Source organism: Nilaparvata lugens, chromosome 3, assembly GCF_014356525.2.
Source record: "Nilaparvata lugens isolate BPH chromosome 3, ASM1435652v1, whole genome shotgun sequence".
NCBI lineage: Eukaryota > Metazoa > Arthropoda > Insecta > Hemiptera > Delphacidae > Nilaparvata > Nilaparvata lugens.
In genome coordinates, this window is record NC_052506.1 from 21,134,814 (window position 1) to 21,161,971 (window position 27,158).

At 35.1% G+C, this 27,158-nt stretch overlaps 1 protein-coding gene across 1 annotated transcript; it reads right to left on the minus strand.

Moving 5' to 3' along the window:
- Window positions 1-6,231: 6,231 nt before the first annotated feature.
- LOC111043661 (DNA primase large subunit) lies at window positions 6,232-26,813 on the minus strand. The gene is made up of 8 exons (XM_039423261.1): window positions 26,070-26,813; window positions 21,600-21,818; window positions 19,744-19,956; window positions 15,622-15,762; window positions 14,699-14,887; window positions 13,647-13,842; window positions 11,751-11,924; window positions 6,232-6,766 (listed from the first exon to the last, which is right to left on the minus strand). The coding sequence occupies exons 1-8, from the start codon at window positions 26,175-26,177 to the stop codon at window positions 6,654-6,656; spliced, it is 1,353 nt and encodes a 450-aa protein (XP_039279195.1). The 5' UTR covers window positions 26,178-26,813; the 3' UTR covers window positions 6,232-6,653.
- Between the last annotated feature and the right edge of the window lie 345 nt (window positions 26,814-27,158).

Sequence of the window (27,158 nt, forward strand, 5' to 3'; positions counted from 1 at the left end):
CAAGCTAGGCATTATACTTGAAACTCCTAGAGCTAAAGTTGAAATATTAGTCTATTAGTTAATATTATATATTTTTTACTATCATTGAATTGAATTTCTCAGTATTGGTATTTGATAAAGGGCATAAAACTGGTAGTTAATCGGGAGTCTACCCAAGTGAATTCAATTTGCTCGGCCTGAAGCTGAGCTTGACTGCGATGTTGCCAAGTTGTGCGCTCCAGCCTTTATCTAAAGTAAGCCATGGATGTGGTGATCCTATAAGTGATATATCCCCTGGCAGCCTGTTTAAGAATTTACCTTCCAAAAAAAGAAACGATTTTCGGAAAAATGTTGAGTTAGGCCTTGGAATCCTTATTTGTCTAGCTGCACGAGTCAATGGCCCTTGCCCAGCAAAATCTATTGTATTGCCTTGATTGCCACTGGCCCAAAAAATTGTAACAGAACCTTGTAAATAAATGAAGATCGGAGACAACATGTTTAGACCTCTGAATAGGTCAGCACGCTCAGCAGGAGGTTCTTGGAAGGATCGCTGTAGAGTGATTAGTGGTTTCAAGTGGGTGATGTAGGTGCAACCCCAACATGTTATACCAGAAGAAATTCTGGAGTGAGCTAAAGAGAAATATATGTTTTTGAGTAAAGAATTGGGACATAATTTTTTATATGATAAAACCTGTGAAGAAGCAATCTTAGGTCTTAACTATTCTTTAATGTCCGAATATACTCCTTCCACAGATCACTCTCCATCGACACACCCAAATATTTCACTTTGTTGGACTGTAATATTTCACAGTAAACGCAATTATCTTGATTCGAACAGTTAATTTTGTGGTATTTTAGCGGGGTTTCAAAGTAAAATGGATCAGAGAGCGAAAAGTTGTTTTATCTGCATTAAGTTTCAATTTATTAAAAGAAAACCAAAGAGATACAGTAATAAGTTGAGGTCTGATTGCATACTGACATGCAGATTTCTTACGTTGTCTGCACCATAATTGAGAGCGGTGTCATCTGCAAAAGCCGTTATAGCTCCTTTGAAGGGTCCATAATACAAATCATTTATGAAAATAAATAAATTATTAGGCTACGATAATTTAGTAAATACAATTCCAAATCTTGCTTTTTTCAGCTGCCTTTTTAAACATTGTTTTGAATATTCCATCTGCCTTTTCTGCTAATCCATTTGATTTTGAATGGTATGGACTTGATGTGGTAATTTTGTATCCCCAATTTTCTGCAAATTGATGAATTTCTCTGCTATTAAATGGCATGTTATCTGCTATTAGTGTTTGAGGTATTCCAAATCTGCTAAATGTTTCCTTAAATTTTTTAATTACGGTGAAGCTGCTTTTGCTATTGATTGGGTATGCTTCAATCCATCTCGAATAATAATCAATCACAATTGAGTAGTTCAATCTATCGACTTCTGCAATGTCCGCTGCAATTTTACAAAACGGTTTATTTGGAATGTCGTGATTGATCAGTGATTGTTTAGTTTTTGATTTTTTAAACCTTTGACAAATGTTACTTGATAATATCAAATAGAAAATATCTGAATATATACCTGGCCAATAGTAGAACTGATCAACAAGAGAATTAATCTTCGAACTGCCAAGTTAAGTTTCATATAAACGACTCATTATAAAATTCCGGAGTTTTAGAGGTACAACTAACCTTGTTCCAAAATACAATAAACCATTATATACTCACTGGCAAGTCATTCCTTATTCTGTAAAAGTGTTTCACATCATCGGTTATCGCGTTCATGTCAGGCCATCCTTCCTGCAGATATGATACAACGTCTCTTAGATTTTCATCTTCTTTGGTTTTTTCTACAAATTCTTTTAGCTTATATAGGTTCACTAAGTTTCACGTCTTTAGATCCCAGCGTGTGAATAAAGTCTTTCATTGATTGGTCCTCTTTGGTCATAGTTTTGATATTTTTTATCATTAATAAAATGGGCCCCAAGACAGAGCCTTGAGGGACACCAGTACAAATAGATCTTACTGAGCTTTAGGCATCATTGAAACATACAAACTGACTCCGCCCTGAAAGATAAGACTGAAACCAAATCAAGGTTATACCCCTTATACCTGCCAATTCCAATTTTTTCAGTAATATACTGTGATCAATAGTATCAAAAGCCTTGCGAATATCAAGGAATAGTGCTGAGACCTTTGAAATCTGTTTATTATTTGTATTTGAGTGGATCTCGGAAAGAAACTTACGCAAAGCTAATTCAGTGCTCAGCCCCTCCCTGAAGCCATATTGATTGGGAACAAAAACATTTATTGAGTTGAGAAAATATATCAGTCGGACCCTCACAAGTTTTTCGAATATTTTAGAAAATATTGACAACCATGAAATGGGACGGTTACAGTCAATTGTGTTGCCCTTCTTTGGAATAGGGATCACCTTTGCTACCTTGAGTTTGGATGAGAATATACCTTCATGAAGACTTCTATTGAACAAGTATGACAGTATTTCACAAATTTTAGATGCTACTTTCTTTATTAGGAATGGTGAGAATTTGTCTGCTCCAGGAGATTTATTACTGCATATACTAAGTATAACTGTTAACACTTCATCTGGATTTATAGGCCTCCAGAAGAGTGATCTTAGACTGTGATTAATTTTAAAAGGCCTACGGTAAAGAAGGCATTCTTGACTTCTGTGGTGGGTGGAGGAATGGATGTATCCGGTTTCCCAACATTTACAAAATAATTGCTCAACTCATCCTCTGCTACCTCCATTTCATCCGTCACAAGATCACCATTTCTTATTTTTCTGCTTGCCTACTAATTCATTAATAATTGCCCATTGTTTTTTACTACTCCCTCTTGCATTGTGGAAAAGTGTTGAATAGTACCGGTATCTCTCTTTTGCTTCCCTAATCCAAATTTGCACCTTATCCCTACTGTGATTTTTATTTTTTATTTCTTTTTATATTACAAGTAGCCCTATACAGAAAAGAGATAATAAAATGGTTTATTATAACAGTTCGATAGCACTGTCCCATTGCAATAAGGCCAATTTGTAGCGAACATTCCAATGTTTTACAACTCTTTTATAATTAAAATTGTATTGATTTATTCAAAAGATTCCTCCGTACTATGCTCATGTGTCAGAAATATTGTGCAAATATTTATTTGTATACTTGTTCCTATTTCAAGTTTTCAAACTTGTAACTTGTCTTCAAGCCTACATCTTTTGTGGATAGTCAGGCTTTCATAATCTGCAAGCCTAAAGAAACTACCTTTATATAGACTTTTATTATTTTCAATATATAGCAGAACTCTTCTGCTATTCAATGGCGATGATGAATATAAAATAGCTGAATTCTATACTAATAATAATTCCATTACCGGTACTGTAATAAACTGAATCAACTTAATATATTATCATATTTTTATCCTAACCATAATTAAAACAAACATTTAAAACTAACGAAGATTATTCAAATTCTTTTAAATCTTATATAGGCCTAGGTTCCCTACTGGTTTTTTTCATAATGGTGATGCCCGCATGAGCTCCAGACTTGTGCTTGGGAAGGATGATGATATGTGAGTTGGCCTACAGCTTTAGATACCTAGTTTCCAGACCAACGGAAGCAATCTTCAAACTCGTAAAAATAATAATTGACCGAGGGAAGAGAGGTCTAAGATTCAAGTCGACGGTTTGGCATTTCTCTTAATGTTTCAATGTTTATATGTTGCGCATTAGCATTTACGGCGAAACGCGGTAATAGATTTTCATGAAATTTGACAGGTATGTTCCTTTTTTAATTGCGCGTCGATGTATATACAAGGTTTTTGGAAATTTTGCATTTCAAGGATAATATAAAAGGAAAAAGGAGCTTCCTTCATACGCCAATATTAGAGTAAAAATCAGACTATAGAATTATTCATCATAAATCAGCTGTCTAGTGGACTACCCGTTCAAAAACATCGAACATCTTGAAAATGTATCTATCCATCAACGTTAGTAGACAGTTGACTATAATACTACCCGTTCAAAAACATCGAACATCTTGAAAATGTATCTTTTCATCAACGTTGTAGACAATTGCAGCCACACCTGATAACAGCGCTCACACTCACATTACGGAACGACACGTCACGGTACGATATAGGACAGAAAGCTCTATGTTTATTTAGGATTTTTTCTAGACATTTTAAATTGATAAATTATTTACTAATTTTTGAGAAAACAGCAACAGGTCAATGTAACTTACTGAGCGCGAGGTCTACTGTTCACAGAACTACTAGTAAAATCTGGTGTGGCGCACACTCACACAACTTTCCTTGCCGTTTGAAAATTTCCATTATAATTCAAAATCAATCAGCTGACGAGATCAATTCTGCTATCTCTTCCAGTGAATGATTCAATAGAATCAACCAAGGTACCTAGAATGTACCGTATTGGGATCAACAGTAGTTGCCTCTCTCATTAAGTTTGCATTTAAATAATCACATTTTCCCGAATTTCGAGATTATTTTCAATATTAGGTGAAAATGTTACCGAACATTGATTGTAGAGATTTCCATACTCAATCTTCTCCACTTAGCTTTTTTTTAACTTTAAAATTGGAAATCTAAGATCAAACTTTGCATAGATGGGGTGGAGCTCCTGAAATTCTTACAAATATGGGACTTGTGGAAGTTGATAGAGCTTACCAATGACTATTTTAGATGTAAATTTTAAATTTGATCAAAATCGTTTTCGAGAAAATCGTAAAAACCCCTGTTTTTGACATAATTTTCGCCATTTTAACCGCCATCTTGAATTGCATTTGATCGAAATTGTTCATATCGGATCCTTATGATTTAAGGACCTCAAGTTCCAAATTTCAAGTCATTCCGTTAATTGGCAGATGAGAAATCGTGTACACAGACATACATACACACACATAATACCCAAAAACCACTTTTTTGGACTCGGGGAACATTGAAACGTATAGAAATTAGAGTACCTTATTTTTCTTGGAAACAATACTTTCCTTACCTATATGGTAATAGGGCAAAGGAAAGTAATAATAATTATAATTTATGGAGTGAGTTGTTCAAGAAGTCACCCCTCCAACAGGCGCCCATCATTGATTTGCCGGTCTAGAAAATAATTGCTTTGAACAATATTGGGTCCCTTGCTGCACAATTTCGGTTGAAGCAAACTTTACGCCGCGTCCACACTATGCCGAATGGGGTCCATCGACACTGTTGAACAAGTTTGGACATGTCGCCCCGAACCGAATTCAACCCGAATCAAATCGGTTCGGATCGAGGAAGTCGAATCGAAATCAGTATTGTGGATGACGTGTTGAAAATTTCAACATTTCACACTGTTCTTTCAATATTTACCGTATTTATTGAAAATTATTCCAAGTTTATATTATTATATTAATATTGCTTGCTTTGAAATTTTAAAGAGGGGGCCCAATGATACGTAAGAATCTTCTGTTGCCAAAAAACGCAAAGTTACTGCAAGGCGCTGGCTCACTGGGATGGCTGGTCTGAATTTTGAGTCTTGTTTGATGATTACTCAATATATTTTCAAAATCGGAATAATTCAGTTATGAAAGCCTACGTCACATCTGTATTCCAAGTTCAAATCATCAACATCATTATGCAAGAAATCCTACATGAATTCTTCAGTACTATACTGTACTTTTTTCTGCCTCGGACAAGGCTGGGCCTTACCCAAAACGTCATTGGGCGGCGACGACGGCGATCATGCTGACTTCCTGCAACTGTAGTGATAGTTGCAGCAGCCGCCACTGCAGCGTCTTCCGAGTCACTCATTTATTCATGAACTTTAATTTAAATTCAAGTACACCGACGTCTGCCGCTCGACTAGTCCACATTTACGGAGGTATTTACAAGTCAAATATCGAACGTGTCGATCGACACATCATGTGGATCGACTTTGTAGATCGGCATAGTCTGGACAAGTCACATGAAGCGTTTTTGCACTGGCGGCGGACGAGTCGACGGGCAGGAAGCTCTCCGATTGACTGATCAGCTAATTCCCGAACGCCAAATACGCCTGAAAAACGCTTCTTATAGCTTGGCTTTAAGTTTATGTTGAGCACCAAATTTCGCTTTTTTATTACCTGAAAAATTGTGCACCGATAATTAGCACAAGGTCAAATTGGTACCTACTAATGTATTATAAACTTTGTGAATTGTTCAGTTGTATGTCAGACCGGGTAAACTGAATAATGATAAAAAGAGAAAGGCTAATAATACAAATTGCATTTATTTATCAAAACTCTTTTTCATTATTTAATAAAGATTTTTTAGTATACATACTCAACCTCCACTATATTGTTTTTTTATTCTTAGCATTGAAAGATAACATATCTGTCAAGATTTCTACTATCATTTACATGGTAATATTTGATATTATAGAGTATTCATACAATTTCTACAAGCAAAAAATGTCAACCATCATTTTCAATAAGTCAAATTAAGAACTAGCTAATTACCACAATCTGTCTCTTGTCTATAATATAAAGTTGGGTATGAAACCTGGCAACCCTAGTACCGGTAGTGGGGGTATCTACTTAAAAACAAGTTTAGCACGAAGAAAAGAAAATTGGCAATGCTTTTGGTGATAGGTACAGTTGAACATCTTCAAACAGAAATCTAGATGTTGATGATTAAAAATCGATGTTGTCAAAATCTGCATCATCCCACATATCCTCTTCAACTTTTTTCTTTTTAACTGAAGATGTACTAGCCGTCTTCGCCATAGGTTTCCCTCTTGGTGTTTCTGAAAAAAAAATTGTGATTTCAACATTTTTTATTAAACACTAGCTGGCCCGGCGAACTTCGTACCGCCAAAAAGTCAACGTATCTTGTCACAATTATTTAATGTAATATGAACAACTCTCTTACATGAGGTGAATAATTTTTTCCAACATTTTCAGGTTTCTCAATGATAAGGGACTGATGATTATTTTTATAGGTCTTCTAAAGAACCATTATCTACAGCTGGGACCAATAAACTCCAAACTACCGTATTAATACCAGTACACAATTATTATTTATCGACAATAATTTTTTCTTTGACACCGTAGCGAAGCACGGGTGACCTGTTTCTTAAAGCTGGTGACTTCAGATGCTAAATTATATTATCACAACATGATCAACTTTCCGTTCTTCGCTAGCCGCTCGGCCGGCAAGTACGAAAACATAGGTATGTAAAATAGATTAATAAATAACTATTATTAGCACCCCTATAAAAATTTCTGGTCAAAAACCATCCCCAATATTCACACAACATATTCTCAAAGTTTCATGCCGTTCTGTCAAGTAGTTTTCAAGTCTATAGGGAACAAACAAACACAAATACAGACATTAATTGTTATATGTATAGAAGATGTAGACCATATAGAAATAGGTTGATACAGAGCATTGTTTGATTAGTTGATATAGCTAATAGTTGAGTAGTACGGAACTGAACCCAACAAAATGCATTCTAAATATCCAAAGCTTCAACATCATTTTTTCACAAGTCTTAGGCTTGTACATGATTAATGGGGTGAGATAATTAGGAGTCATAATCGGAAAATGATTTTGAATCTCATCGCTGTCTGTTCTCAAGTAAACAACACTTTCAACCGGAGAGTCGAAAGCATGGCAATCATCTAATCCGTTTGATTAGACAGCTGCTCTCCCTGCGACGACCGCTACTTCTAATACGATGTAAACATTTTCAAATAAAAAAATCTGGTGTGGCGCACTCACACAACTTCCTTGCCGTTATGAAAATTGATCACCTGACGCTAGGGTTTCCGCGCATCTCAAGTCTACTACTATTCAAAGATCTGAGCCAGCTGGTGACAGGACAATAACGCTATAGACACACGAGCTCTGCTATCTCTTCATAGTGAATGATTCAATTGAATCAACAGTTTGCAATTGAAATAATCACATTTTCTCGAATTTCGAGCTTATTTTCAAATTTAGGTAAAAATGTTACTGAACTTTAATTTTAGAGATTTTCATGCCCAATCTTTTCCACTTGAAATTTTTTGTTTAAATTGTATCTAAAGCCTGATAATTGGGAATCTAAAATCAAACTTTGCCTAGATGGGGTGGAGCTCCTGAAATTTTTACAGTTATGGGACTTATGGCAGTTGATGGAACTTATCAATGACTAATTGAGGTATGAATTTGATCAAAATCGTTGGAGCCGTTTTCGAGAAAATCGCGAAAACCCCTGTTTTTGGTACCTATGGTAAACCTATGGTAATAGGGCAAGGAAAGTAATATAGGTACTACTTCCTGGTCATAAAACAAAACCATGAAATGGTATACATGGAATACTCAGTTTTCAAGTATTGAACTGCACATTGAATAAAAGGAAAGCAAGTATAGTATACAAGTCTTGGGGTCAAAAAATAGTGAATCGGCGAAGGTAGTGTTGAAGATAATGCATGTATTCGAAATGTATCAGAACATATTTGAGAGGTGAAGGTAGGAGAAAGCGGGGACATTTAGATAAATGCATTATTTAAACACTTTCAGCACCTCCCCACCCCTGCTACCTTCTCTACTACACTCTACATTTGCCGCTCCACTATTTTTTGACCCTTGATAATGGAAAAGTTACTATATTATTAATATGGCTATTATATAAATTAGCCTAATATAATAACCCATTCCGTTAATTGGATCATCAATCAATATCAGACAATTCATCAATAAAACATTATTTTTGTTCAGATTCATCAATATTATTAAATGGTAATTTACAACTAAGAATAACAGCTAAAAAATGTATTAATAATTACTATTATCATTATGTATTAACACATAATTATTATAATTAAAGCTGGATTAACACATATCAGTATCAGTGCACGTAGTGATGTGAAATACCCGGGAATTTAAAACTCGGGGTGAATACCCAGGGTATTTACCAGGATAAATGAGGTTTTTATGGTATCATGGATCTTTAAACCCCTGAATACATTATTATTGTGATTGTATATATGGCATAGTCTTAGTTATAATGCAATTTTTTCAATGACTTGATTATTATTTTTCAAATATTACTCAACATTTGATAATAACCAGGATTTTTTATTCTAAGAAGAAACTGGTTAAATAAGAGTAAGCTAATTTTTCATAAGTTTTATGCATGTATTTCTACTTGAAATTATACTCAATAATAATTATTGTAAGAAAATCATAACATTAATACAACAACAAACTTAAAAATCAAGAAAAACATTTATTTGAAAAACAAATAAAATTCATTTTTTGAAAAGTTAGTAAATAATGTGAATTTTTTGTGTCTTGGAATGATGACAGCACCACATTTAAAATAATGAGTGAACACGAAAATGCATCCACTGTTATTTTAAAATAAAATAACTTTTATTATATATCACAATTGATTCACATTAATTATTTATATTTTATAGTAAATTTATATTACAAATATAAATAAATTTATATTTTAAATCAAATTCTTCACTATTTTTAAAAAAAGAACATGAACATACTTCCACTGTTAGGCCTACCATACACGTTTCGATCGGTCTTAAGGCCCGGACTCTTCAGTCCCGGTCTTAAGGCCGGGCCTCAATGGCGATCTCCCCACTCACGTACCGATCGGCCTTGGGGCCGTTGCGTATCCAGTAGCGCGGTAGCTCTATTGGAAGGTGGGCGTTTGTGCAGATTTGTGATATATTTTAGTCAAATTTTAGTGCAATACATTCTGTAATAGTAAATTCAGTTCAAGACGACATGTCATCTATTGAGGACCTACAAGCAATTATAATGTGTGCAGTGTCCAAAAGAAAAAAACGGAAAATGAGCATGTGGGCGAAGTCATGGCTTCAGAGGACGAAGTTCACCCACGTAAATTTATTGACAGAGCATACAATTTGGTACACAATACATACCATGCAGACGCTCTCCTAACTTTAAAATTCCTTGGAGACCAAAATACGACCTTCCGACTACTTTTGACAATTGAAAATAATTTCAAAATAATTCTGTGAAACTTTCTTGCTTTCACCACCCACTTATCTTCCAAAACAAAAAAGTTTCGAGCATGACGAAAATTTAATGTTTTCTGCTCGAAATGTATCGACGTTGACGAACATAATCAATTAAAAAATTATTATGGGTCGGATAAAAATCATCCAGACACCAATAGAAAGGAGACATTCTCTCCGTTAATTTGATATAAAATTGTTACACATTACAATGCCCCATGATTCTGGGAGAAGTTATATTCAAAAGAAAAACAAATCTTCGCGATGTTATCAATTTTATCATAAAAGTTGAATTTCCTTCAACCCTGAAACTTTTTTAGCACTATTAGGACAGGACTAGACAGGTATTACACAGTAATATTTCTATCATCTTAGTTGATCATATCATTATTACCATATTTGAACAGAGAGGAAAATACGAAATCTAATTTTTATCTCATTTCATGTGATCAACTACAACTATATGATAATAGGAATATTATAATATGAAAATAGGAATATGATAATCATATATTATCATACCAGCCTCAGCAGATAATTTATTCAGCCGAATGTGATGCCACACTCCAAAAACACCACACTACTACACACACACTGACCCTACTGCTTGGGGGATGTGTTGATTCCTCAACTATTCCGCTCACTCTGAAGTGAAACTAGGGGATGATCAGTGCAGTATTCGTTTCCTGAAAAACCGGTTTTTATTGTGACTGTTAACTTTCTCCTACTCACACTGAGGCACAACTGGGGATGAAAAATGAATATCGACTCTCTCAAAAAATCGATTTTTTGTGAAATCGATTTCTTTTTTTCGATAATCGATTTTTAGAATGATTTTGCTATCCATAATACGTGCAAAACGTGTTGACCGAGGGTAGAAAATATGGCAGAGGGGGAAGAGCGGGTATTTTGGCCTTAAGACGAAACCAGGTTTCCCCATTCACGTTCAGTTCCGTCTCAAGAGCAATTAAAATTGATCCGTCTTGAGGCCGGGCCTCACTTGATTCCAGTGCGGCCGAAATCCGGCCTTGAGATCACTTTTGGTCTTGAGGCGACACCATACACGTTTCGATCGGCCTTAAGACCCGGACTCTTGAGGCCTTAAGACCGATCGAAACGTGTATGGTAGGCCTTATGTTATGATTTTCCTTTAGAAAATGGACTGCATGTGATTAATGATACTTGACTGGTAAAAATTTCCCACTCCCTGAACTCTAGTTATTAATTCAACAAATTTTTCGTCATTTTCAATAAGATGTAACACCACAAAAACAAAGAAAAATACCCAGTACTTGGGTATTTTATGTCAATCATGCTCAGGAGAAAAATGTTATTCACAATTTGGGACTGCATGAAAGACTGTTGAATACATTTTATTATCATTTCACTATCCTTGGTGGATAGTTGCGGCAAAAAGATAACTCAATTTTCTCCAAATTCACTGAAAATTATAAATACCCAGTTTTTAGGTATTAATTATAACCCAGGCCTTGGGTAAATATCCAATTTATATTTACCTACCAGCTGAGTATTTACCCGGCCCACATCACTAAGTGCGCGTGTCCGGTTGGGTGAAAATGTTATTCACATGAGTTCTAATGAGCCTATTCCCACCCAGCGCGACCGAGCTAGTTTCAATAGAATAATAATAATTGTTATTTTTACTGTATCAAACACACACTGATACTGATATGTGCGAATCCGCCTTTATCCGATTCTAGTTGCCAGAATGTTGATGAGTACCTTTTTTGCTATTGTCTTGTTTGCCGCGTAGAACGGCCTGACTCTGTTCGAAGTATTGGTTTGGATGGTTGACTCCACCGTCAGGGGCCGCGCCGTTGTGTTTGGCTTCGAAGTGCCTCGTGCACGCCAACTGGTAGTGACCTTCCTTCGCCAGATCCACTATTTCCTGCACATCTGCAACAAGTTTAATGCAAAGATGCAGTGCGTTGCCAACAGCAACTATTGTTACAGAATATCCATAGAAATTCACTTTGTGCGTGTGAAATTGAATATGTGCATGTGAAAGTTTCTTTACGATTTTTTATTTCTACCAAAAACGTGATAATAAATTTCAAATAAGAAATTATGCGAATGAAATTTTGGAACTGCATCATTTGAACTGAAAGTTTTGAATACAACAACACTGTCATTAGTGGGAACTAGTATGTAACAATAAAAGACCACCCAACTAAACAGGGTTTTCTCCAAGTGACTCCGTAGCTTAGTTGGTAGCGAAAGCGGTTGTTAAATAAATGGTTTACACTTGGGAGAATTTAATATTGTAAAATGCAATCTCCTCAAGTCCAGGAAACATAGAAAATAGATTGATTATTTATGTTATTTTGTTCAAAATTACGTGGACAATCTTTATAAGAGTTGAAATTTTCCAGCAAGAAAGATATAGGTTTGATATGTCTCGAACCCGCAACCATTGATTCATCAACCGCTCTCGCTACCTAACTCCGCCTAATAGAGATTTTTTTCATTTCATTTTCTACCAACTAAGCTGCGGAGTCACTTGGAGAAAACCCTGTTTAGTTGGGTGGTCTTTTATAGTTACGTAAAATTTCTAAGGAATGGATTTCTTGGAAGTACATTAGATGGAGATGTTGAAGAACATGTCAAAATTCCATATCGAGCAATAGAATATTCAATTTTAATTTATTATCAAATGTTTCTTCTAGACTTGAACCATTATGGGCTGGCCTACATGTTCCCTTCAATTTAGATCTTGTCATGCATTGTTGTAAATTCGTGTATTTCTAAAAAAGTTCATAAAGTTTGTCACTTTTTGAAGGGTGTTACAATTGTATTTAATGACAGTCTGCTTCTTTAGATTTGGAAAGCTTTAAATATTTATCTGATAACCTATTCATCCCATCATTGATAGCTTTTACATGTATATTTTACTCAGTGTGTGATTGCTTCGCATAATCCATAATCTGAACAAAGACCATCTCAGTGCACGATCAAACGGAGATGGATCATCAGCTGCTCGTTTAAACCCGGAATGTAACACATTATAATAATTGCGACCATATATTCTAGTAAACCTAAACGTAAATAGTGCATATGGTCTTAGAGTCCACAAAGTAAGAGGAAATTATTCCATTTTGAGGTTTTATATATGTGCATATTTTAGATGTGTGCATCTACAGCTTTAGGTGAGTTCCAAACTCTCCGATTTTTTAGATGTTTATTGTATCATTTTTTGAATCTGTCATTGCAACTCATGTTTTTCATCATTAATAGCTATCTCATGATAGCTTTCTCAAGCAGTGTTCCATTGTTTTGCATATTCCATAGATAGAAAATAAACGTGTTTGGGTTCCTAATCTAAGGAGGAACCATAGGCATAAAGTGCACACAACCACAAGAAAATATTCCATTGTGAGGTTTCATATATTAAGAAATTGACATACACTCACAAAAGTTGCATTCTTGTGCGATGAGTGAACCTACAGCTTTAGTTGGGTTCCAAAATTTGCTGGCCAGGATAGCCGATACGATCCGTACGTTGACCCGTCAGTCTGCTAGCGCGACCCGCTGGTCGCGGGTTCGAATCCCGCTTTCAGGTATGGACGTTTGATCAGTTCATCCCAAACATTAAGCATTATCCGCAATAAAAAGTCTTACCGATTTGTTGGATGTTCTGCTGAAGCAGACTGGCTTTCAGCTTGTTGGCGTCCCAATGCTTGTAGGGACAGCCGTGCTGGTCTTGGGTGCCCAGACTCTCCGTGATGATCTTCATGCAGCTGTGCGGCGTGTAGTTGGCTCTCTTTCCTTCTTTTCCATAGTTGTGTCTTATGTTATAGGCGTACTGCTTGTCAAACTGCAAGTCAAAAATCGTCCATTATCAATTTTCAGAATCGATTTGGGAGTTCAAGAAGAAAAGTTGATAATTAAATAAACTTCCAAAAAACTTATATCAAATCTCTAATTAATATTAATTAGCCGACCACGTTAGCCAGCTGGACTGAAGGCCAAGCCACACGAGGTGTTTTTTTCAGTTGGCACGACAGGACAGAGAGCTCTGCGATTAGCTGGACAAGAAGCTCACCCCACAGGCCAACTCAATCAGTCAATCGCAGAGCTTTCTGTCATATCGTGCCGACTGAAAAAACTCCTCGTGTGGCTTGACGCTATGCATTGAAACCTTCAGTCTGCTAGCAGTACCTGGTCGTGGGTGCGAATCTTGCCGGTAGACATGGACGTTTGATCATTTCATCAAATCACCCAGGCACTTTCCATTACCCACGCACATGCACGAAGCTCATGTGGACATATTCCTCAATAAGAAAAAATATTGTTCGAAAAAACACCAAATTCAGAACTATAGACCGTGCAAACCTTAGTTTGCACCTTGGGGCTTTATTTCCATCTTATTTCCTACCAGAATAAGAAGCGCACTGTTATTAACTTCACAGAATATGACATTTTTTCCTGAAGTCAAAAATTCATTGAAAAAACGGGAGACTAGTTTCTGCTGTTATACATTTTTTCAAGTATTCAGAATAAATTATTTTCATTAGAAAATAGTGAACCAACTAGAAGATTCAAAAAGTTTAAATTCGTTCAATTGATATAAAAAATAAAATTAGAAATATAAGAATATTCTTTCGATTTTTCCCACAGTGTTCAATATTACCTGAAAATGAGTAAATTGGGTTTAAAATCACTCATCTTACCTTATCATGATCGATTTCAGGCTTCTGCGTGAATTCCTCTCTCCAGAACCGCAACGCATCATCTAACGTGACTCCAATTGCTTTCAGGAACAGACCATACAGCTGTCTCCCTCCATGTCGTAAATGATGCTCTTTGCGTAGTGTACTGTGCATGTGTTGCATACACATTGGGAACGATGTTTTCGATAACTGCAATAAATATTTAAATAACATTTAAATAATTATTCAATCAACTGCTCATGTAAAGGATTACATGAAGGGAATTATCTGGTATATTGGTTTAATCAGACTATATAGATGAGAAAAGTGCTGTTCTCACAATTAATTGTTTGTTAATATTTTTGTTGAGCTATCACATAGTGAACTTATGCTTTAGTAAATGGGATTTCCAAATGAATCCCAATAAACATCAATTTATTTAAAACGTCAATTTTTATAATGTTTAGTTGGTCATACTTGACATTATCTCTGATAGCCTTTTTACTATACTGTAAATTCAAGTTTTGAATAGATATCTACGTGGATTACAGGTAATGGAAAGTTCATTACTAAAAAAGGATACGGATTTTATTTTAATATGTATGCTTTTAAACCCTAATATGTATGAATAGAGAAGCACGTACAACATACTTTTTTGTGAGAATAGATTTGTTTTCTGTAGTTTTTTCTAATTAGGAATATGAGAAGTTTTAGTGCTTCTCATTTCTTCTGTTGATTTGTAAAAATATATACTTCAACATACCGGTATTGAAAGTAGGTGACATACCATTCGGTCACTCATCTAATACTAATATAATTGATTTACAATTGCTCAATAGTTCGATTCATTATTGATAGAGTACGTCTGGTTCTAATATTTTTTCTGAATATTGCATAGTTTACAAAATGTCATCGACGCAAGTCTAAGGTAAAAACCAACTCACCGAGTCTAGACTCTCAATAGGCACTTCGGCTTTATCAACAACAGTGAAATCCTTGCCGGTATAACTCTTTGGAAGTTGATTGAGATCTCGAAACACTCGTTCGTCCATGGCTTCGATTTGAGGAAGTTTACGACAGGTGACCTGGATAGTTTAACAGAAACGCTCATTGATCAACACAATACAATTCGATTCATTTCATTTTAAAAAATAAATAATAATGTTGAATGGTGTCACAAAGTGAATTTTGTGACAAATGGAATATCGTCATTTAGCATATAATTTAGATAATTTTCTTTATTTTAGAGAAGGAATAGGGCTGACAGGCGAATTTATTTTATTAGGCTGTGAGTCGAGCATGTAAATCATCATCATTGACGACAACCCTGCAAATTATCATCAGCGGATTCATCTTAACCAGAAATATCAAGTTCTTGTTTACGAGTTTGAGGGTCCTATTATCTAACATTGCAGCAGCAGCCGCATCATCTGAGCGATAAACGGCTACCGGGTTGAGACGGAATTGTTCTCCATGAAATTTCTGGAAAAGAAAGATTGTTTACCGGCCTAATTTATTAAAGTAATTAGCAGTATTGTCATCATGGATACACACCTAGCATCAGGATCATCTGAATCATGCCCTGTCACATGATCGGTGGCGTGATCGTCTCCTGAGACTCCTATTGGTTGTTAATCTCTTTTCCCCTTGCCACCCGTTTTTTCCCCGACCCTGCTCTGCGAGGAGCAGACCCGGGGTCGAGTTAGTAGTTCAGTGAATGGGTTTGTGTACGGCCGCGTTCCGTGCGGCGTTCCCGATAGTGGTTTTCTAGAGGGATAATATTCTATTCTGTATTTTATTGAATGGAATATTGTGAGTCGAGTTACCGACAATTCGAAGGTGGATTTTCCTGGGGGATTTTATTTCCTTGTAGTAGAGTCAATTGTTCGGTAGTCGAGCGTGTGAACGGGTCGCGATCTCCTCTCCTTACGGCGTTCCCGGTACTAGTTTATTACTAGGAAATTATTCTATTTTGTGTTTGTTAAAATAGAATATTGTAGGGCGAGTTCCGGACAACTCGAAGTTGGATCTTCCTTGGGGATTTTCTTTCTTGATTGTTATTTCTCCCAGCTCGTATCACTGGGGGTGAGTGAGTTATCCTTGGTTTAGAAACCTGGAGGGATCTTAAGTTTGTGCTACAAACAGTTAAGTGGGAAATGTAACTAGGCTCTTTTCGGTTCGATAACGGTAGGTTCTGCATCGTTCGTGGATTGTAGCGGGATATTTTAGAGTTCTTGAATGATAAGTCTCTACTCTGTCGCTTCACGACGGTTTTGATATGGGAATTGAGAATCGGTTCGTAATTCTCCGTATTTGGACCCACGTCGATTCAGGTTAGGACTGGCCGCTTATATGTGTTTCCTTTCCTGTAGTAAGGTGGCCCTCAATTTGAAGAGTAATTTTTTCAATTGATTTTTTATTCTCGTGGGGAAATCCCTAGTAATTTTCCCGATTAGAATTCATTCTTGTGGGGAGATACCTGTCCTTGTTAAAGATAAGTTTTCCCAGTTAATTTTCATCCTTGTAGGAAAATTCCTATTCTTCGAGAGTAAATTTTCCTTACTTGGTTTTCATATTGTAGAGTGGCCTCTGTATTTATTTTTGCATAGCAGTTTCGGACTAGCTATAATTCCAAGTAGGAAAATCCCAATCTTTTTCCTAGAGAACTCAGGTGCAGCTTGAGTTCGAACCCGTCGAAGTTATTAGACTGCGAGGTCCTTCCTCTTACTTTCTCTTAACTTTTCCTGTTCTAAAATCCTTCCAGCTCTCCGGTACAGCTTGAGAACTTCCCAGTCGAAGTCATCAGACTGCGACGTCCTTCCTCTTACTTTCTCTTAACTTTTCCTATTCTAAAATCCTTCCTTTCAGGTAAAGCTTGAGAACTTTTCAGTCGAAGTCATCAGACTGCGACAAGCTTCCTCTTACTTCCTCCCAATTTTTCCTGTTCTAAAATCCTTCCTGTTCTCAGTTCCAGATTCGAGATCGTCCAAGTCGCGGTTTTTCAGACCCGCAAATCCTTTCTAAAATTCCTAGAAACCTTTCCCCTTTAATAGCAAATATTATTTGCTGGTTTTCCCTGTGGAAAATTCACGAATTTTCCCGTGATCTCAATTGCAAATTAGAGATCGATTTTGTTGTAGTCCTCAGACTAGCAATTGCTTGGAAAAGCCCATTAAAATCTTTTCCTGAATTAGGAGTCTCTGACTCGATATTTTCCTTGAGGAAAATCCTGGAAAAATCCTTTCCTACCCTGACAACGACATACTGTTGTCTTCCCGATATTATTCCACAGATTGTGTTTGTAAAGATTATTTCTATCCTCTCATAATAGTCGACAAACTGATTATCAATTTAAAAGCGTTTCGGATAATTGAGAGTGATTTAAATTCCCTTAAAGGATCCCAGATTAGCCCTTAATAACCGTCGTGCAGTTGTTAGACTGGCGCGGAAATCCTGGTTAGCAGTCACAGAATTGCTAAAGATCCTCTCGCAGCTACAGGCTCGCGATTCAGAAATCCTACACCTAAAACCCTATATACTGAATCTTAAATATCCTGTATTGAAAACTTATATACCATATTGGGCTAGCAGGATCAATTTGATGATCGATAGAGCGCAATTGTGAGATTGTGGATTATTGAACGAACATCTGTTTGCTGTAGAGAATAATAATCTTATTATTGATTCTCTGTACCCTATACCCTATACCTCATACCCTGTACCCTATTCTCTATAGCTTACACCCTAAACCATACCCTATTTAACTATATATCTTAAATACCTTTAACAACTCTATAGATCCATCATACCTTTACCCTATAGCTCTTACCTTAAACCCCATAGAAAAACCTCTTTCCGGGCTCGCAGATCCAGTCTGCCCGCCGTCAGCTCGCAGTTGGTTCAGACTGCATACTACCTTTATAAATATAATTATTTGTAGGGATCTGATATCCGGATCCGTCTCCTTGGTTAGGGTTATCTTAATCTCCCTTAACACCCACCCTGTATTTCAAAGGCCGAGGGCCGAATCGGCCAGCAACGGCATGGGTAAATACTCTTCCCCTGAAATTAAATACCTCGCGACAACGACAGAGGGTAAACAATCAGGATAGGGGGAGAAGTGTAGGTCCGGTATCTCCACCAGTCAGTACGGCTACTGACCCCAACCCATATCCGACTGCAGCTAGTCCGTGTCGTAGCAATACTTCGCAAATATGAGATAACCTAGGGGGTGGAATAGACGTATATAATAATAGGAATTTATTGATATTGTGGAATTTCTCTATAGATAAAATAACACAGTTTTATTTTTGTCACATCCACATTTAAAAGTTCTGTGTAAAAATCTGATAAGTGGATGTGACAAAAATAAAACTATGTTTTTCAATTATTAAAATGAATATATAATGAATAGGATTGTGAGAGTTCAGAATATGTCAACGAAGAATCGACTAATCAACTTTTTCATTGGTATATAGAGCTGAATGTCGATATGGTTGAACCAAATTCCTCATATTATGAAACTCCAACTGTAGCCTACATTCTTAAATCTTGTCTAGAATTTCCTGATATAATATATTAGTCAAATTTTAGATACAATACTTTTATTTTTCAAATGGAAGGCACTCAGATAATAGAGATCCAGAATATCAATGTAGCCCACAACCTTTAATCTTGTCTGGAGTTTCCCGAAATGAAATTGGTCAAATTTTAACTTGATAGTTTCTAGTACTGGATCTGATCATATTTACTATTCATATTGAAGGTATTGTATTTATAGTTTATATTTACGTTTCTATTCATGCAGAGCTCTGCTGTTTTATTTTTGTTTAATTCTTATATTTGTTTAACACTGTAACCATACTAATCAAGAGAATACAAAATGCATATGAAACATGAACGACCCCACACTGTAGTAACTCAGGGGTTGTTTAAAACAATATTTTTCCACTATTTTCAGTTATATATTGTAATGTAATGTATTTTTTGGAAGAATACATTTCAATTTCAAGTGTTAACATAATTAATAAACTTAACCTAGGTGTAAAAATGACCAATTAACGTACCACAAGTTCATGAGCCAAAAACGCTCGATAAACGTAGATGATGACTGAGATGAAATCGTTGCTGGTGATGAAGGCGTAACCGCCCTTCAGGAAGACGTTCCTCTTGCGGACCAAGTCAATCACTTCGACAAAAGGCACCTGGTAGTATTCGAAATTGGAAGAGACCATTCCCCGTGAGACGCCAGTCAATTGCAAGCGTTCAGAGTCTGAAATCTAGAAAAAGAATGAATAAATGGATATTTCCACCAGCATAACATTTACAAACAAGACCAACATAACCTGGAAATCAACTGATCACTTTTTTCAGTAGGTGTGATCAGTGTACTATTCATTGAATTCTATGATTTGTGTCTTTATTGATTGAATAAGGTATATTGAAGGCAGTTGAAGGGCAATTGAAATAACAGATGATTGTCAATAATTGACTTATAATTATCGATATTAACCAAATCAATCTCTTTCATTGAATGATACAATTCCTCGATTAACCCAGTAAATCCATGAAATGGATTTTGTCAAAGGGAGTGACTATTGAATGTTAATGAGTTTATGAAAAATTACAAACTTGAATGTTGTTTCAATTTAGTTCCGAATCATTCCAAGTTGTTAATTCAATAGGATATGGAATAGAATAATGTTTTTATTTGATAATGTGGCGAAGTTTGGACAGTAATGTCCACTCTAAAGATCTCTTTACATTTAACTACGCTACGCTGAAAAATATTTCCTAATGTTAAATCCAAGCTACAATCTGTCCGTTCACATCAGCATAGCGTAGCATTCAATATTAGGAAATGGGATGGCTACGTTTTCCGAAAACGTATTTCAGTGTAACGTAGCCAAGTTTAAAGAGACTAACACTTAAGCACAAATTTTCTATGTAATTTCAATGTGAAAGTACGAGCTCAAGTGAAGGCAATTTTAATTTCAATAACTACAAATAGCTATTTTAAAGGTCTTCCCATCTCACAACTAAAGCTAGGATATTTGGACCTTACTTACGAAAAATTGAATGTCACAATTGAAATGAAACTGGGTTCAATTGGACATTAATTTCTTATTCAAAGTGTTCAAACATGAACTTCTCGTAAGAAGAAGGTCCAATTTATATTAATTGAATGAGGTGCACTAATGAGCTAATCTTGACAATATTGACTAATTTTAGTATTGTGGAAAGAGAAAACATCAGAAAAGGTAGTTGGTTCTTTGAAGCACATCGAACATCGTACCTTGCAGACACTCCTCAGTTATGCTACATAGAACATTTCATTATCTAGGCAAGTACAGAAATTGAGTCAGACTTTTGCTGAAAAATTCCAGAGATTGGGGTGGCCACTTCGCTATTTCACAGCAGCCTCTAACATAAAATAAACAACCAATAACAATGAATAAACACTGGAAACAATTACAAATTATAATAATACAAAAATCAATAGTTACAACGAAATACAATAGTTTAACTTCAAATAGAGCAGCAAAGGAAAAATAAACAACAAGAAATCGAAGATAAAGAAACCTAAGCTCATTTTTTCGGAAGCCTTTTGCAGATGACAACACGTATAACGAACATGTGTGTTCTTACATGACCAACACACTTGTGCTGTCGATACTGCGTATAGATTACAAATTTGTACCTAGAATACATATTCTAGGTACATTGGTTACAATTACTAGTTATACAAATTATTTATTTATTTCTGAACAGCTACACATGGTTGGAAAATAATGATTCATAGAAAAGTAAAATACTAGATGAACAAATTTATCTGCTTCTGTACTGTTAGACCTGGTGACAAAATGGCGATTTATAGAAACAGTAAAATAAATTCAGATAACACGAGAGAGGGATCACTTACCGGTTTGTAATCTAATCCGTTGATTTGCAGGAACTTCTTCTTGCCCTCATTGCTCAACGAGAACCACCTCAAACGAAACAGTTCGAGTTCTCTGTTGATGAACCAGCGCCGCAGGTCTTCGGTGCGACAGTGCGCCAATCTCAGGATAAAATGCGAAATGTGATCGCGGCGGCGTAATGATATGTCTGCTTCTGAACTGACGCAGCCGGTTGCACAAATCTAAAATATACACTTAATTCATTTAAATGTTCACCTGAAAATGTAAACTAAATTTTCAAAATTGTTTTGGGAATAGCAAGGACTATGACTGTTGGAAACACTGAAGTAAAATAGTTTAACTAAGAAAAAACTATTTTTGAAGAAATATTGTCACCTGGTCATATGGGACATATATATGAATCATATATTTATCTCATATTGATCAGGATTTTAGAGTTTTAAAATTGAAAAAGTTCAATGAACAGTGTTTTTGTCTTTGAACAATCTTTGTCATCGACAGAAAGATTGTTTGTTTCATTTGTTGTCAAAATTAACGTAGCTTCTCTTTTGTTTCTAATAACAAACGTGCCGCTTGTGCGACAGATAAAAATATGCACTTGAAATGGCTTTCATGTTTGGCATTGATTGAGTTTATATTAATACCCAAAATTTAACTTTTGGGCAGAGAGCTCGTTCGTTAGGACTGTGAGTAAAGTCCGGCTGATCCAGTGAAGGAGGCTAGATTTCGTTTCGTTTTATAATACAGTTATTCTGTCACAGATCGGGCAGTTTAAAAATAATTGTATTGTTAAGGGAGACGGGTTCTGAGCCTATTCATTGGTTCAGTTAATATTTGTTCTTTTAAAATACTAAAGTCGCGATTAAACCAGTGGATGCCAAAGGGGGAAGCCATTTCAAAATGGTAGGTGACTACTGAATCATTGTTCTTAAATTTTCATAACCACAAAGATTTAATCATCATTAGCTGCAAGCGAGTGTTTTTCCCCATAAAATTCATATCAATAATGTTTTTATAATAAAATTAATCTTGTTTTGTTTAAATGTATATATATGTTAAAGATTCATTAATTAAAGTTCTAGTTATTCTGTTCTCTTTCGTTATCATAGTTTTTCCCCTTACATATATTTGGTGAAGGCGCATTGTGCTTACATATTTGGTGGAGGCTTCTCCCGCCGTTCCTCAGCCGGCTTACATAATTGGTGGAGGCTCAAGGGTTTTTAATCCAGCTTTTAAAATTTGGACTTTTCCGGTTACCTCATTGAAGATTCAATTTTTGTGGTTGCATTTTTAATTATTAAATATATGTTTTTATTTCAGTGAAATTATGGGTGGAATAGTTGAGTTTAAATCTTATGGAGCTGTAGAAACAGCTTGTAGGATGAATTTCGATGATTTAATGAATTGGAATATTGTGGAACAATAATGGATTACTAATAACGGATTTTATCGGGTGGAGAATGATAATTATTATTGAACAGATTTTGATATTCACGATATGGAAGATTTACGATTATTGATTTTGAGATTTTGAATTGTAAAAGCTATGGCAATTGAAAATTTTGTACGATTGCAAGATTTATTATCAATTCTTATTGGAGAGAATTAGATGATATTTATGATGAGAAATTGATGATTATTAAGAATTGATTGAATAGGAAATTCATTATTATTGAATGGATTTTGAGATATGGAGAATTATTATTGAATAGAATTGGATTGGAACAGATTAACAATGAAAAAACTTGGACCGTTACTATTACCGAAATTTTTTGATGGATAAGATGAAGAATTTGATATTGATGATTTTTTCAACTATTTTGAAAAGGTTGCCTTAGCGAATGGTTGGGATGAAAAGGATAATTTATTATATTTGCGGTTTTGTTTGAAAGGAAGTGCTGAGAAATATTTTGACGTTATTGAGAATGATTTGACTCGACAGGACAATTTTGTATATATGTCAGTGAAAGAAAAATTGGTTAATTTCTATCGATCTCCTCTCAAATTGTGGAAACTAGAAAAGGAATTAGATACTTGTAGCATGGAATTTGAAGAAGATGGTAGAGATTTTGTAGCACGAGTCTTATCTCTATGTAGGAAAATAGATTCGAATATGCATGAATCTCGGATTATCAGGATAATTTTAAGAGGTTTGTCTTCAAATATATTTGAAAGAATTATAATGTTATCAAATAGTACCATTGTAGAATTGTTTAAAAATATTGAGAAATATGAATTATCATGTCAGTATTTGAATGAGTGGAAATTTGGACAGGTGCAAGTAATTAATGATAATATGGAACCAGAATTTGAAGAACTATTGGAAATCGGAAATGAGTTTGAAAATGAGAATTGTTTAGAAAGTGCTATTATCTCTGATGATTTTTATTCTTGTAATTATTTTGTTTCAAATGAAGTGGATGTATATTGTCATGTTAGTAACTTCGAGATTTAAAATGGGTTGGATGAAGTTCTTATTTGTGATTGTGATTTGAATGAGGAAGATATAATTTACAAAGGACAAGAGGATAAAGATATGGAAATCATTAAGGAAGAATTATTGGATTTATCGGAAAGTGACTTGGATTTCTCTTTTACGATTGATAACAGGCCGTTTGAAAATTGTGTGAACTCTGGTATGCGTAATGATTGTGAATCTAGAGGAGTCAAGATGCATCAGAATGTTAGTCTCGTGAATAATAGGACTAATAGAAAAAGAAGACGTAAGAAATGTAATTTTTGTGGTAAACATAATCATTTTACGCGGAATTGTTTTTACAACGTTAATTATGCTAATCGGGTTTATAAAAGGATGCATAGAATTTGTGAAAAAGAAGGATATGATATTAGAGTGTGTTCTTTTGATGGCAGAAAGTTTTTGGAAAATGCTAGACGTGAGAAAGCATATTTTACTGATAGGACACAGGAATTTAGTACTACGCATATTGATGAAAATGTTTTAGACGGCGGTCCATCAAATAATGATATTTCAAGGAATGAATTAGGAAGTTGTATAGTCGCTGAATCAGGTTCTACTTTGGAAGAAATGGCACAATGGAATATATGTTAGAAGAAAATATTCTAATACGGATGATAAGAAGAGTTCAATCTTCCATAAACACGAGATTGATCTTGGAGATATTAAAATGAATTATAGCCAGAAATGTGGATCAGCAAATGGTGTTGAACAAAAAATTTCGGACTCGTGTTCGGAATTGGAAAATATTAAATGCGATAGTAAAAATTTTGTTAACAAGATGAATGAATCAATTATCGATAAACAAGAACCAGGCCATGAAAATAGTATAATGAACCGATTACAGAAAAAATTTGAATCAGCGATTTGTGTAAACAGTGAAGGTGAAAATACAGAGTCAGATTTGAATTATTGTAATTTTCTAAATGGTATGAAGAATGAAAAAAGTGGACCAGATGAATTTGTTAATGAGAACTCAGTCGAAAAATATTATGACATTTCGGATATCTTATTACAATCAGGTAGTGAAGTTCTAGTTATTCTGTTCTCTTTCGTTATCATAGTTTTTCCCTTACATATTTGGTGAAGACGCATTGTGCTTACAATATAAGAAAAAGTATTTTTCATTGGATGAGATAAATAAATTGACACTGTTGATTGTAATTCCCACGCCTGCAATCATCAAATCATAGAAAGAGAACTGAAACTAAAGAGAAAAATATATGAAAAGCTGAACCATTGAAAACAATTAAACTTTTATTGTAATCTTGCCCGGGCTGGGATTCGAACCCGGGCCTTTGGATTACAAAGCCAGCATCTAATCCACTCGGCTACGGTCACTCCAATGATAACTGTTTGGATTAAGTTTAAATTGTAGTCTATTAAATTAAAAATATAAATTACGTTTATATTGCTACAGAGTGAAGGAAATATGTGGGTTCTGTTTATAAAATGTGAGCCTGATAAGTCTTGTTCCTTACATCTTGGACGAATTTATTGAACCCTTACTCGATCGAATAGTCTTATTTGTTTCAACATATTATTAACAAGCTTTACTTCCTCATCTTCATCATTCCAAATTAATTAATTAAAAAGTGTTGTTTCTATGTTTTGTGATCCTGCCTCTAAAATACCTTATCTGAATAGAATAAATTAGAGTGGTAGTACAGTCTCTAGTCTCAACATCTGTTGATCAATTTATTTTTAAAGATTGCTCATTGGAAAGGTAAAAGGCTCAAATGAGAAACGGTAAACTCTGGTGTGGTGTCAAAAAATTCTAAAATATTTTATGAATTCGCACAGAAATCGTGACACTGTTTTCAACTAATTTTACAAGAGGGAAAAGACTTTTCCCAAAACACAATTGTGATGCTCAGCAGAATTGTTTAGTCTAGTTTCGAAAAAGTGAAAAAATAATTTTAAAACTCTTTTTCAAGTTTTACCCTAATGGTCAAAAGTGATACGTGTTGGGGTAAATGGATACTCCTCTACTCACCAGTTTAGCATATGACTTCAGTTCTGGAAACTTTTTTAGTTCACTTAGAACAGATCTTCTCAATTCTTCCAAGCCATCTTTGGATCCTTTCTCTCGAATATTCACCATTTCAATGATCCTCAGAACTGGAATAAGAGAACAATGAGCTGAATTTCCGCAGCAATTTCATGAATATACATAATACTTGATGTTCAATAATTTACATCAACGCTCAATCTCGGATTACACAGTCAGGATAATGTAGATGCACCTAGAACTAGTAATATATTTGGTTTATTGATGGAAGGTCCATTAGTCACTTCTTATACAGCTCACTGCCACGGTAGGTACTCTTGAGGAGAAAGATTCACATTTTCCAGGAGAGAAGCCAGTTGTACACCAACAACACTAGAAGGTGAATCCACCTCCTTTTGGTGAATCACGGTGTACGCCGAGCCCGGTTCTATTCATCATTGCTAAGTTTATCAATGATTCAAGCTTGCTAGGAAATATACTGCTCTTTGCTGATGACACCTTCATTTGCTCGAGGGGCAAGTCCCGCACTTGAGACTTACGGTAGGCCTACCAAGAAAAAGGATTGGTCTCCCAACCAGTCTTTCAAGATGTTCAACAAAAAATATATATTATACATGTGCCACCCAGCATAAAACATCAAATGAATCTAAGATGGGATCGACCAAATTTTCCTTTATTGATATGACTAGTAAAATAAATCTTGAACAAGAAACGTTAATATAAATACTGCCAAATAGAACATAAATATAGAAAACTTGCAAATTTCACTGACAAGAGGCGCCAAAAGCTTCAGGTCTACCAGTAGAAAAAAGTAAAATTTTATACAAATCTCATTAGATTTTTTCAGTTTGTTCATATTTGCAGAATAAAATTTTTAATATTTCTATTATATCAATTTTTTATTGCTTCGAAATTTTCAATCAGCATTGAATCATCATAGGAAGATTAGTACCAATAAAGTTTTTATCATGATCAGCAGAAATGTACTGAACGCTTTTTCCTGTAAGAATACAACAATGTCGAATAGCTAATCACTTCGAATGAATTTATCATGGTTATCTCGAGAATTCTTGA

Coding starts and splice junctions, on each gene's coding strand:
- LOC111043661 (XM_039423261.1), bottom strand. CDS start 26,177: ATGGTGAATATTCGAGAGAAAGGATCCAAAGATGGCTTGGAAGAATTG. Junction 19,957..21,599: donor ACGGATTAGATTACAAACCG/GTAAGTGATCCC, acceptor TTCTTTTTCTAG/ATTTCAGACTCTGAACGCTT. Junction 13,843..14,698: donor CTGAAATCGATCATGATAAG/GTAAGATGAGTG, acceptor TTTGACTTGCAG/TTTGACAAGCAGTACGCCTA.